General features: G+C 38.8%; 1 protein-coding gene across 14 annotated transcripts in view; it reads right to left on the reverse strand.

Moving 5' to 3' along the window:
* Prrc2c (proline rich coiled-coil 2C) overlaps window positions 1-13,206 on the reverse strand; it is a 68,976-nt gene that overhangs the window by 15,077 nt on the left and 40,693 nt on the right. For 11 of the 14 annotated variants that reach the window (XM_021176192.2, XM_021176181.2, XM_029483393.1 and 8 more), the window contains exons 18-24: window positions 11,352-11,506; window positions 9,944-10,772; window positions 8,782-8,867; window positions 4,861-5,049; window positions 4,498-4,749; window positions 3,237-3,329; window positions 202-303 (exon numbers count right to left, since the gene is read on the reverse strand). In XM_021176192.2, coding sequence (XP_021031851.1) covers window positions 202-303; window positions 3,237-3,329; window positions 4,498-4,749; window positions 4,861-5,049; window positions 8,782-8,867; window positions 9,944-10,772; window positions 11,352-11,506 — 1,706 coding nt within the window. The remainder of the gene's footprint in view (window positions 1-201; window positions 304-3,236; window positions 3,330-4,497; window positions 4,750-4,860; window positions 5,050-8,781; window positions 8,868-9,943; window positions 10,773-11,351; window positions 11,507-13,206) is intronic. The other 3 variants (XM_029483397.1, XM_021176154.2, XM_029483411.1) reach the window with 3 other exon arrangements.

The following is a 13,206-nucleotide window of genomic DNA, read 5'->3' on the forward strand; positions in this document are numbered from 1 at the left end:
GCCTCCACAGTGCTGGGATTAAAGGCGTGCGCCACCACTGCCCAGCACTAACATGATTTTTAAGGTATAATTTGATGTCATTAAAAAAAAAGAAAAATGGAAAAAAAAAAAAGAGAGAAAGAAAAAGAGTGACTATTATTGTGAACCTCCGTTCCTTGCATGCAATAATTAAGGAGCCTTAAGGATGGATGTTGTACATACCTTAAAGGTGAGGCTGAAAGTAGTGGGAGGAACTGAAGTTAGGCTGGAGCTTTGTTGTATAGTCTCCCTCTTAGGGAGGGGAAGGGTGTTGGGCAGGGGCACCTGAAAAGGCAGGCAACATATCACAATCTAAGTAGGTACAAAAGCCCCATCAGTCCAAAAAGGAATATCTGATTACTTAAGTTACAATGCTTACAGAGGGTGATAATTATGTTAAACTTCTGAAGAGAAACACTATCCACTTGGATATGTACAAATTATCAGGAAAAAAATAACTTGTCAATTATAAAGTATATACTACTCAAGGTAGCAGTCTTTATCCTTGAAGTAAACTCTCCCCAGGGTGGTAGGGTGGTGATACTACGACTGACCCAAGAGCCATCCTCTGTGCACTAAAGTTCTAAGAAATCCAACTTTCAGCATATATGGAGTACGTACAGGTTCCTATCTTGAGTATTTAGCACACAGTGCAAGCCTCTTCCCTAATCAGTCTCTTATAACTACATTAAAAAAAACCAGACTAACCTCTGAGGCAAAGTATAGAATATACCCTTACCTCATCACACCAAACTGTTCTATTCTGTAACGACATGACGGGAGCAAACAGTTTTAGAAACTTTGAGGTGGTGTGCACTATTCCCTGGATGTCGTAACCTTATTCTTATGTTTGCTTTTGATGACTTACTCAGTTATTCAGAAAATAATGGCTGGCATTCTTTCAGATTCTAAGAAGGTCACTCTGAGATACTTTGGACTACATATCAAATAGAGATCTGTCAAAACATATGCTACCTAAGATTTTAAAAAGTAAATCTTGACACCAGCTAAACCATAGTAATAAAAACTGTCACCTGTACTTAACTTTGTGGGACATTCAGAATACACAATAATTTTAATGCCGCACAACTGTAACTAGCACACAAGTTAGGATATTTATTTCAAAAGCCTCTCCTGGAGCTGGAGTGATGCCTCAGTGGTTCAGAGTTCTTACACTGCTTTTTCAAAGGACCAAGACTTCGTTCCTGGCGACTCATCACATTATAGTTCAAGTGTTGTCTAACACGTTTTCTTTGTCTCATGCATACAAGCTGTGCATGTAAACTCATTCAAGCTCATACATATACACATAAACATACATATTTTTTTTTTTAAAGAAGCCTATATGGAGTTTCAACAGATATGGTTTTGTTTGTTTGTTTGTTTTTTTTTTGAGACAGGGTTTCTCTGTGTAGCCCTGGCTGTCCTCGAACTCAGAAATCCACCTGCCTTTGCCTCCCAAGTGCTGGGATTAAAGGAGTATGCCACCACTGCCCGGCCAGATGTGTATTTTTAAAGACCAAAGTTGTGCATTTTAAAATGGAAGCCTCCAACAGACCAATGAAAAGACGTCTCAAAAGTCCTTAACATTTTTTTCAGTGGAAGACTTTATAGTTACCACAGAATCACTACCATACCTGGCCCAGGGAAACAACATTAATGTCATCTACACTGAATTTACAATACTCTTTAACCTAATTTTTTTTTTCATTTATAGGTGCCTTAGATATACTCCTAATAAGCAAATAAAGACTATATTCGCCTATAGATGAGACTACATGTCTTCTTCCCCATATCTGTCAGTGAACAAAGCCACATGCTAATCCGCCTTAGGAGCACACAGAGAAGTGCTCATCTGCATATATATTTTTCAATGACAAAATGCTACAAGTTTAGAGAATGAAAAAGTGACATTTTATAAATACTTTTTAAATGAGAAAAGATAGCACAATTTAAGCATATACTTTACAGATAACATTACAGTTAAGCTAGCAGTGGAACCAGCATTTAAACTCAACAAATGTCCTTTCTTCTAAGTTTCCTATTGTATAGGAAACTCTCCTCATAAAGGGGGTGATGGTATGAGTAGATTATTCCAGGCTTAGGTGCATGAAGCAGTCTTATAAATTCTAAACACCAGACAAGCTAATCAGCTCTCAATATCAAGTCCAACTGCCTCCTTTCCACTCCTTTCCTTGAGCTCTGTAGGAGTCTTTCGATTTGACTATAATTTGATGACCTGACCCCTAATGTAGCTCACCTTTCTAAAATCCCACATATTTGATGCTAGAGGGATGGACAGACAGCATGAGGAAAAAAATATAAAATGAAAATCAAGATTTTTATATTAAAAACGATAAAGTTTCCTTTTAAAGAACTCTTTATGGATATAAAAGTATTTTTGGAAAGAACAATCATCATTTGAATATGATAGCTTTTTATTATATTAGTTCATATTCAAAGGGGAGATCAGGTAACCAAAATTTTTCCTATTCTCAAAAGCAAGAACTATACAAGAAAACTTAAATGTGCTGTGCATGAGGCCAGAGCAACTTACTTTTTATACTAGTTTTTTCATCTACACTGAAGTAGGCAAAATGATAGACTGTGCTGACTTAAAACATCCAAGCCTTAAAACTAGGGCTTTATCTGCCACACATCACCTAATATTAGATAATCTAAGAAATTGTGGAATACATATGTTCATATTACAGCTCAATTTCCACAAAAGCAATTTTGGCAAGGCCAGATCTATGTACTTCAATTTGAAAATCCTTGTTTTTAAAAAAACAAAATAAAACCCCAGTTTCTTTTATTCTACTGACTTAAATGAGTATGGCTCCACTGAATCATAAAGTCTTATTTGTGAACAAAATTACCCAACCAAATAAAATTAACTATAGTATATGTAAGGGTGAACCCAAAACTTTTTTACCAAACTAGGTTAATAGGATGAGTGCTCACAAAAATCAAGTCCCAGCACAAATCTTTGAAAGCTGACAATGTCAACAGGAAGAGGATGGGGGGGATGGGGTGGGGGGAAGGGAGGCCTAAACTTTGATTTTAAAAGTAGGTATATTTATACATTGCTCAAAATACAAAGTTACCATCAACTCATTTCTTGCGAGTCAAACATTGTTCACAACAGTGTGCTTAAGATACAGTGATGGATGAGTTAGGTTCCTATTCAAACCCGCTAAATCTGATTGATTACTTACATTATTAACTAAAGTATCCTCCATCTTTGCATTATTAGTAGCCACAGTGTTAGGCAGAGAAGAGGAAGGTGTGGTGTAGTCTGTTACAGACTCCTGTGGAGGAGTAAAAGAAAACAAAGCTGAATTTATAGGCCACTTTTTGACAGTCTAATAGAAGTAAAGCTATTTTGGAACGAGAGGGATGATAAACCACTATGCCCTAAAACTTGAATCCACCAACTAACAGTAGGCTGCAAGAGCATGAACCTGCCTTCAAGAGACAACATCTCAATTGCTGCTAGACTTTTACACATGTTTAAAATCTATTTTCATAGCATGAGGTAGAAGGCTATCAGCAAAAGTAAATATTTCTGTGAGTTATGTCCCCTAATGACTACAAGTATCTTCTACCTATTTCTAGTTACTTAACGTAACTTGCCTTTCTAGGCACACCTTGTTACATACTGGGCCTGCAGAGAGGTGGATGCTTAAGTCTTATGGTATTTTCTCTAAATAACTAATAGCATGGAATACAGGGAAATGTTCTGCCACTGGATGTTATAGTTTAATGAAGACAAACAAACCCCAAAACAAAACACCTCCAATTTCTGAGAGAGAATATTTTTTTATCCAGATTTGAATTCATGGATCCTGAACTCACAGCTATAAGGGAGCTGACTGCATTTTAAAAGATACGTATCTTTCCTTCAGTGTAGCAACCAAAACCAAGTCAATACTTTTAGTGTTCAACCTCAGAAACAGTGATGTGCTCCAAGTGTGTCTCACCTTAAGCTTGAATTATAGTTAGTAGAAGGCAAAATGAAGTTCTACCAGACAAAGACAACTCTGACTGCTTACAAACTCAAGGGAGACAAGTCTCATCTTTTACAGTTTTCTATTTAAGCCACTCAGCAAAAGACAGATATACTTATGTAAAAATGTAACCTTTTGCAGAGACATTTACATTGTATGATAGAACATCACAAAGTAAGTTTGCTGTATGCCAGGTGGTGGTAACCCCAGCCCTCAGGAGGCAGAGGCAGGTGGATCTGAGTTAGAGACCAGCCTGGTCTACAGAGAGAGAGAGAGAGAGAGAGAGAGAGGTCCAAGGCAGCCAGCCAGCTGGGGCTACATCTTGGCTCAAAAACCCAAAACCAAACAACAAAAGTCACCAAAAAGGGCTGGATACAACCCAACCACCATTATAATCAAATGCTCCGCATATGAAGCACATGATTAGTGTTCCTGTCGCTCATGAAAGAAGCAGTCAGTGTGTACTTACCTTTGCATCAGAGCCATACTCTGCAGATGAGACTGAGATCATCGCCCCAATTTCAGCAGACATTTCCGAGACTGCTTTGGTTTCTTTTGCTGTTCCAGGATCTGTGCTTCTGACCACAGCAGGGCTTGGTTTCTCTTGTCCTTCTGGCTCAACCTGCTGGGCATCTTTCACTTTTCTATTTTTTAATGATCGTTCCTTTCCAATGGGACCAGGTTTATGTTCTTTGTTTTCTACCAGACTCAAGTCTGGAAGCTAAAGTCAATGTTATAACAAAATATAATGAAAGATTTATTAAAAACTAAATTACATTTTAGAACAGTATGTCCATTCTAGAATCACATCTACCTAGAGCATAGTACCTACCTTCTGAGCTTTAATGGGCCCTGCCCGAGGCTGTTTCTGACGCTGCTCTTTAGGCTCAGGAACTTTATCAGTTGGTTTCTCTGAAAGCACAGGAACCACCTCATCTTCATTGCCGTTTGAGGCGGGAGCACCAAACTGAATTGTGTCAATTCCAATTTCAACACCACTCTCTTGACCATTTCTTGTTCCCTAATAAAATAATGTTTTAACACTTGGTATATCACAGTAAACAAATTCAGACTTGACTGAAAAAAAAATGTATGCAGTGCAACAAATAAAAAGCACAACAGAAGCATGTTTAATGCAATTCTACATATTAACTGAGACTTCAGCTTAAGTGTTCAAACTCTAGTTCTGTGATAAGAAAAACCAAGATAAGTTTCCAGTTATTTCATCATTAAAACAACATTAAACTTAACCTATAAATGGCCAAAGATTCTTCTAAGTCTGCTCTGATAGTTAACTTAAATAAAAAACTCAACAAAGCACTGTGTGATTGGGAAGGTAATATACATACCGGTAGAGTCAAGTCACCAATTAAAAAGCTAATTTTCTTTTTTCTTTTTTTTTTTGGTTTTTCAAGACAGGGTTTCTTTGTATAGCCCTGGCTGTTCTGGAATTCACTTTGTAGTCCAGGCTAATTTTCTGAACATATTCTTTGTGCTAGGCAGTCTCACTTTGGTTTTATTAGATAAAATGAAAGAACCAAAAAGTTCCTTAGGGGATGTAAGAAAAGCTAAGATAGAAGAATTCTAGATGGAGGACATTCCTGAGCAAAACATACTGGAAAGGAATAAATACTAATAGAAAGTAATGCCAGAAATTAAAGGAAATAGCAACTTGTTAGACCATAGCAAATCTGGATTTTGTGTCCAGCTTTTTTTTCACTAACTGCTCCATGCACCTAGCCTCTTCCATGCTGCCTTCCATCAATGCTCAGGAACTGCTGTGCTCTGGCCTCAGTGGCCATTTGTGCTGTGAACTTCTACAATAAATAGCTTTCTGATTTTTCTGTGAATTCCAAAGAAGACAGATACTCAGAAAGACCACTGATCTCTACATGCACACATGTGTGATCCATGTACACATGTGTACTCACAGAAAAGGAAATGGGAAGCCATTAGAGAATTCTTGCCATTGTCTGAAATGTCAATTTTGCAAACTTATAAAAGCTGGAAATTGCAAAGAACATGAGGATGATGAACAAATTATGACAGCTAAATAAGATAATACCAAAACATATGGTTTTAGAATGCCTACAGGACAACTTCTGCAGCCAAGAAACAAAACCAAATTTCTACACTATCTCCTTCAAATCAGCATGAATCATCTGACTTTGCAAGAAATGCACTCTGATACCAATATCAGGGGCTGGAGAGATGGCTCAGTGCTTAAGAGCACTGACTACTCTAAGTTCAATTTCTAGCAAAAAATTGAACTCATGGTGGCTCACAACCATCTGAAATGGGATCCAATGCCCACTTCTGCCATGTCTGAAGGCAGTGACAGTGTATTTATACACAAAATTAACAACAACAAAAGCCAATATCAACAATACATATCAAATAAAGGCTCTCAAATAGAAAGCACAGTGACTCTTGAAAGAGTTCCCCAGAGAACTTTAATACCAAAATAAATGATGAAGCCTATTCCAGACCTGCTATGTGAGAATACTGGGATGGTAGATTAATAGGAAGACTTCTAAAATGAGAAATACTCACCCTGACCTACAGTGTAACTGTGATTACATTGAGTAACAAGACACATTCTGAGAAATACATCACAAGGGAATTATTTTGTTCTGCACGTATTACAGCATACTAAAACGTGGAATTTTGGTTGGAATGTCACTTGGAGGCCACAAATGCCATGGTGTACACATAAGGTATCATCTGGTGACATCGTAGTGAATGACTGTACCCTGAAGCTCTCTTTATTCGCCTCATATTTTATGCTATTGTGTTTTCATGTCAGTAATGGGCCTACAGCATTAATTTCTACTGCCAATTCAGTAGATGTACCACTTGCTCTATCAGCACTACTGGATATAACGATCCATCCCCTCTCTCTTTTCTCTCAGATACTTCTTTTAGCAGCTGGCACCAACATCTCCCACATTTCTCTGAGCTGGAAAGCCTCAATACTTAGTTTAGATTTCCCACTTTTGCATCTTTATAATTCATCTTACCTTGGCAATTTCATCCAACCCCATGATATACTGATGACTTAGCAAGTAAAATCTTCAAATCAGACATTCTTTGATTTATACAGTCTGATAGCTAACTACTAATTGACATGTCCACTTAAGTTTTGGTTGTGTTAGCATGTGTAGGAAGGAATGTACGCCTGAGAGTACCAGAACCAATGGGTGCCAGAGACATCAGACCCCTTAGGCATCTTGATCCACCTGCTGTGAGTGCTGGGACCAAACTTGGGTCCTTTGCAAAAGCAGTAAGCACAATAACATCTTAAATGTAACTCTATGGTCTTTTTATCCTCACACCTAGTCATGATCCATTTGGATCTGCTCATTTTAAACTAATGAAAACCTTTTTCTTTCTTCCTGTTCACACCAAGTCAGTTGTGGGTTAATGGCCCACCTACTCATGACATCCCACATTAATCATTTGACTACTGTCATCCTTACTCCCTCATCCATAAGACAAACAATCTATATATTCAGACCTGCCACTCCTTTGCATCACACCCTCCAATGGTTCTCCATGTCTTTCCAAGCCCCTAAAACCTCCCCACACTCTGTTGTTCTCTTAGGTCACTCCAGTCATCTGGACTTCCCTGAACTACTTCGAACACACCAGACCTGTCTTTTTTAAAAAAAAAAAAAAAAAAAAAAATCTAGATTTATTTATTTTATATACATGACTACACTGTAGTTGTCTTCAGACATATGAGGGCATCAGATTCCATTATAGATGGTTGTGAGCCACCATGTGGTTGCTGGGAATTGAACTCAGTAACTCCTATACCAGCTGAGCCAACTCTCCAGCTCCCATCAGGCTTGCTCTTGCCTCACGGCTTTGATAACTACTATTCCCTGAACTGGGAATTGACTTTTTCTCAGGTATCTGAATAAACTACTTTCTTTATATTCTCCAAATCTTCAATCAAATGACACACAAGTAGGATCTCCTGGCCTTTAAATTATCTTGGTCATTTTAAGCTTACCTCCATATACTTTGGGAAAATTCTTTGCTGTCATCTTGACTAAACAAGTATACTGCTGATTTCTCCCATGAGGCCTTTTGCTTCTATTATCTGTGCCAGTTTTGTAAACTCAAAAAGGAGACTAACTGGCACATCAGAACTACTTCATAAATGTTCATTCACTTGATGAATGACCACTGACCAATATTGCAGATGGTTAAGAAATGATAGAATAAGCCGGGCGTGGTGGCGCACGCCTTTAATCCCAGCACTCGGGAGGCAGAGGCAGGCGGATTTCTGAGTTCGAGGCCAGCCTGGTCTACAAAGTGAGTTCCAGGACAGCCAGGGCTACACAGGGAAACCCTGTCTCGAAAAACAAAAAAACAAACAAACAAAAAAGAAATGATAGAATAGTAAAGCTGTGAAATTCTGTAATTATCCTACTAGATAGGAATATGAGGCAAGCCTGAAAAATAGTGACTGTATGTATTGTTCTCTACCAGGTCCTTTCTGGACATTAGAATGAAACAAATGTTTAACCTTTAGCAGCCTACAAATATGGAGGACTAGCAGTATTAGCATTATCTGGGTACCTGATAGAAATGTACTCAAAACTCAACCCACACCCAATAGGGCAGAAATTCTGTGCATGAATTTAATCTGTTTTAGTGGCCCCAAGGTACAATGAAGTTTTAGAAATTATTTTTAAAAACTATGTCATTAACTTCCCATCTATGCCAGTAAGTCTATTCTTACCTCTGATGAAGTTGCTGATCCAAATGATGTTAAGGGCTTATTCCACGCACTGACTGAAGGTGGCTGTGGTGGACTAATAGGACCTACTGAAAAGAAGCCAGAGGAAATGTGACCATTAAAATTTAGATGCTGAAGTCTAGTACATTCAACCCTTTTACAATGGTGGGCACACAATAAAACAATTCTGCTATCACAGATTCTTTTTTTTCTCAAGATAGGGTTTCTTTATGCATCCCTAACTGTCCTGGAACTTGCTCTGTAGACCTGTCTGCCCCTGCCTCCTGGATTAAAGGTGTGTGCCACTACTGCCTAAGAGATTCTTAAATGCCCGTGCCCCAAAAGGCAGCCCAATTGAAAGGTGTTTTACACATCCCTATTATTACTTTTTAGTTCACAAAACACATGCTCTACATTTATTGCAGTATGCTGCCTTTCTTTCTAGTTATGTTAAATGGTTCCTTCCCTATCCTTATACAAATTAGATTCCATTTGAGAAAACCACACTTTTAACCTAAGTTCCCCTCATTCACCTTTATTTTCACCTGTACATAAACCCTACCCAGACTCAACCTAAAGCTCACAGGAAGAGAAACACAAAATTCTTGTGAATCTACTTTGTTTTGTTTACCATGCTGATTTCCACTTCCATTCATTTCTCTATAGAGGACAGAAATAATTCTTGCTGGCTGAGTAAAACCCCACTGTGTTCTACTAAATCATGATTACTTATCTTGGTCATTGTCCCCACTGTTACCATCAATGTACAAGTTTCTCTGCTAATCTAAATCCCTTTAGATATACATCCAGGAAGGGACTAGGTAGATTCTATGGTAATTCTAGTTTGTTGTTGTTGTTGCTGTTGAGAAACTTCCTTACTGACTTTCACATTGGCTGAGCTAATTTACCAGCTGTATATAAGGGTCTCTTTCTCTTCACCCCACCTCCCCCAATTGGCATTTGTTGGTGTTTCCTGATAACTATCCTAATTAGGGTGATATGAAACCTCAATGGAGAAAAGTATCCTGTTAACTGTTTTAGAGAAATAAAGGAAAGGAAACTAAGCTATTAAAATAAAGGAAGCTAAGACTTCTTAATTAAGATATAAAACAAATTTTAGTACTTCTGTCTTTTCCTATTCCACACGCCTCTGTTGCATACTTACATTTTTTAGAAATGTCATTCAGCACAGCTGGAGCAGCCACTTTGTTATCCCATAGCTCAGCTGTTAGAGAGCCATGGGACTGTGAAGTGGGTATGGACTTCCCAGCGGCTACGAAGTCTGTGCCATTAGATGTCTGAGCTGAGGGTAATCTAATCGAGGGTGGTGGCTGCTTTGAAGATGGTGCTGAAGGTGGAAGGGGACTCTGGACTGGTTTGTGGGTCTGGGTCTGCACTGCCGAGGCTGGGGGTGGGGCAGTGGATGCAGCTGAGGCTGGGGCAAGTGGAACTGAGGCTGTTGGAGCTGAGGCTGGGACGGCTGGTGTTGAAATGGATGGCACAGTTGTAGCTGAGACTACTGGGGTTGGAGAAGAAACAGTTGCTGGTGCTAGGGCTGAAGCAAGGATGGGAATTGAAGCTGAGGTGAGAATAGGGACAGAGACTGTAGTTGAGGATGAGGCCAAGATAGGAGTCGGAGCTGGAACTGATGGTTGGGATGAGGAAGAGGCTGTGACTGGAGATGAAGTGGATGCTGGAACAGGAGCTGAGGCTGAGGTTGGAACTGGAGCTGGGCATGAAGTTAGAACTGGAGCTGGGGTTGACACTGGAACTAGAGCGGTGGCTGATGCCAAAATGGGAACTGGAGCTGGGGTGGAGGCAGGAACTGCAGTTGCTGGGGCTGTTAGGACTGGAGCTGAGGAAGAGACTGGAACTGGCGCAGAGGGTGGAGCTTGGATTTGCTGAGTCCCAGTAGCTTGTTTTTTGGCAAACCTTGGAGGAAGCTTAGAAGTCTGACTTCTTCCTTTTTCACCTATATTTTTTTTGCTCCATACCTTAAACAAACAGATCATTTATTTTGTCACTAATTTAACCCAAAGAAACAGTATATACATGTCATTTGTACTTCCTAGTGATTTTAGAACTTCCTACTGCTAACTTAGCTACTTCAGTTTTCTAAGTTGGACACCCTTAGGGATTACAAAGTATTAGAAGTCAAGATAGTACGGAGAATATGGACAAAATATAATTTTATATACCAGCTTACTCTTCCCTCTAAAATATGAAATAACTAACAAAATTTGAAGTACATTTGACACCTTCACCAAACAAACAAATGAGAAAGACAAAGTTACTTCTGGATCAGGGCACTTGTGTTCATTCAATTCCCAACATAATTTAAAACAAATTGAATTCTACCATAGAACAAATTAGTAAAAATGTATTGTTGAATTACCTATGGTCTGTTATAAGGAAAATAGCAAGCTATAGTAGTAGCTCATTTTAAAATTGCTTAAGTTCAGGTGTGAAGATAATCACTCATCTATGACTGTGAGTAGACAGTAACCTGACCATTTGTTAACAAGGTCTGGACATCAACAGACAAAGCTAGCAATAAAATGCTGAGCTCAAACCTGTATGACTTGCTCTTCCTTCTTTCGGCGTTCCTCATCCTGTAACCGCTTTTGCTGTTTTTTAGATACAACTTCAGTAAAGCCATCATCATTCAGATTTGACTGGGGGTCTTCAATTACAGTTACTTCAGGATGATCATCAATGATAACAACACCTGCAGATGTGCAAAAGATTTTTTTTTTGTTGTTGTTCTTTTTTTCCCTCTGTATCGCCCTGGCTGTCCTGGAACTCACACCGTAGACCAGGTTGGCCTCTAACTCAGAAATCCACCTGCTCTGCCTCCCAAGTGCTGGGATTAAAGACCGTGCCCGACAGAGTATTTGAGAGTATAACTTATTTCCTACCCTGTAAGAAAGTATTTTATCTTTCTGGAAAAGTTTCATAGATTAGAAAACCTAAAATGGCATGTTTGAATGATACACCCTTTTGGTTTTGAAACAGGGTCTCAAGTAGCAAATACTAGCCTCAAACTTGTATAGCCGAGGCTGGCCTTGAACTCCATCCAGATCCTGCCTCTAGCTCTGTCAAGTGTTAGTGTTAGGATTATACACATGTGGTGCCATTTCCAGTAGAATGATTTTCTCCCTTATAATGCGTAACACACATAGGTTTCTGAGCTTCCCCCTGCAACGCAGTTTCTTTTGAAAATAAAAACAAACCAAAAGTATTTTATGTCTTCCCAGCCTCAGATATGTGTGATGCTCACCGAACAGTAGTACTTTACTTCATACACACATGATCACTCTAAGAAGTGGGAATTATTACTGTCATGTATTTTCAAACCATGACAATTTTGCCTAAAGTTACTATAGTGTAGACAGTCTTTCACTTAACAGGGCCTGAACTACTCCAGTTATAGGTCAAAAATATTAAGTGGAAAAGTGTAAAAATCTATACTGTTTAATTTAAAATTCCATGACATCAATCATCCCGTGAAAACACGTAATCCTGCCTGAAGCAAATCTAAACCTGTTAAATAATGCTTGAAAGTCGGGAGACATGACTTTTGGCTACAGATATAAAATACTGAAGGAATTTGCAGAGAACCTAAAATTCTATTGTTTAAATTACAATTTTATATACAGAACAAGGAAAAATGTAAAATAAACACTAAAATGGGCTTTCGGGGATGTCCTATTATTTGAGATTGATGAAGTGAACTCATCACAATTCTATCATGTATTGTTGTTTTGAGATAACTGTTCATTTTGTAAGCCAGGCTGACATAGAACTTACTATGCAACCTGGAACTCTTGATTTTCATGTCTCCACCTTAAAGCTGTTAGCATTATAGGTATGTGCTAACACATGACTAACATCATAATCCTATATTTACTTCAGTCTTTCACTTAACAGGGCCTGAACTACTCCAGTTATAGGTCAAAAATATTAAGTGGAAAAGTGTAAAAATCTATACTGTTTAATTTAAAATTCCATGACATCAATCATCCCGTGAAAACACGTAATCCTGCCTGAAGCATTTCTTTGTTCGGCTTACTGATAACAGCTGCCCATGAACTGCCTGGTAGCTGTTTACCAGATCAACTAGGGCTATCACAACCAGTAACTCTTGTGTAGTAACTAATGTTGTGTCTCCATGGGACCCCCAGGAGAGCTCTAAGAACTGCTGGGCCCGATACAAAGATACAAAAAGAGTCTCTTTATTAACACCAGTCAGACTCAGATTGTAAACCCTCCCACTTGCAGGACAGGAGTGCGACCCTGAGCCTAGAATCCTTGGTGCTTATATACAGCATAGTCAGAGATTCTTTGGATTTTATGGTGATGCGGGAGGCAACAAGTCAGTTTTCAAACATGATATCGCTTGTTCAGGCAGCAAGGTGTAACCTCTCA

Source organism: Mus caroli, chromosome 1 (assembly GCF_900094665.2).
Source record: "Mus caroli chromosome 1, CAROLI_EIJ_v1.1, whole genome shotgun sequence".
In the NCBI taxonomy this organism is placed as follows: domain Eukaryota; kingdom Metazoa; phylum Chordata; class Mammalia; order Rodentia; family Muridae; genus Mus; species Mus caroli.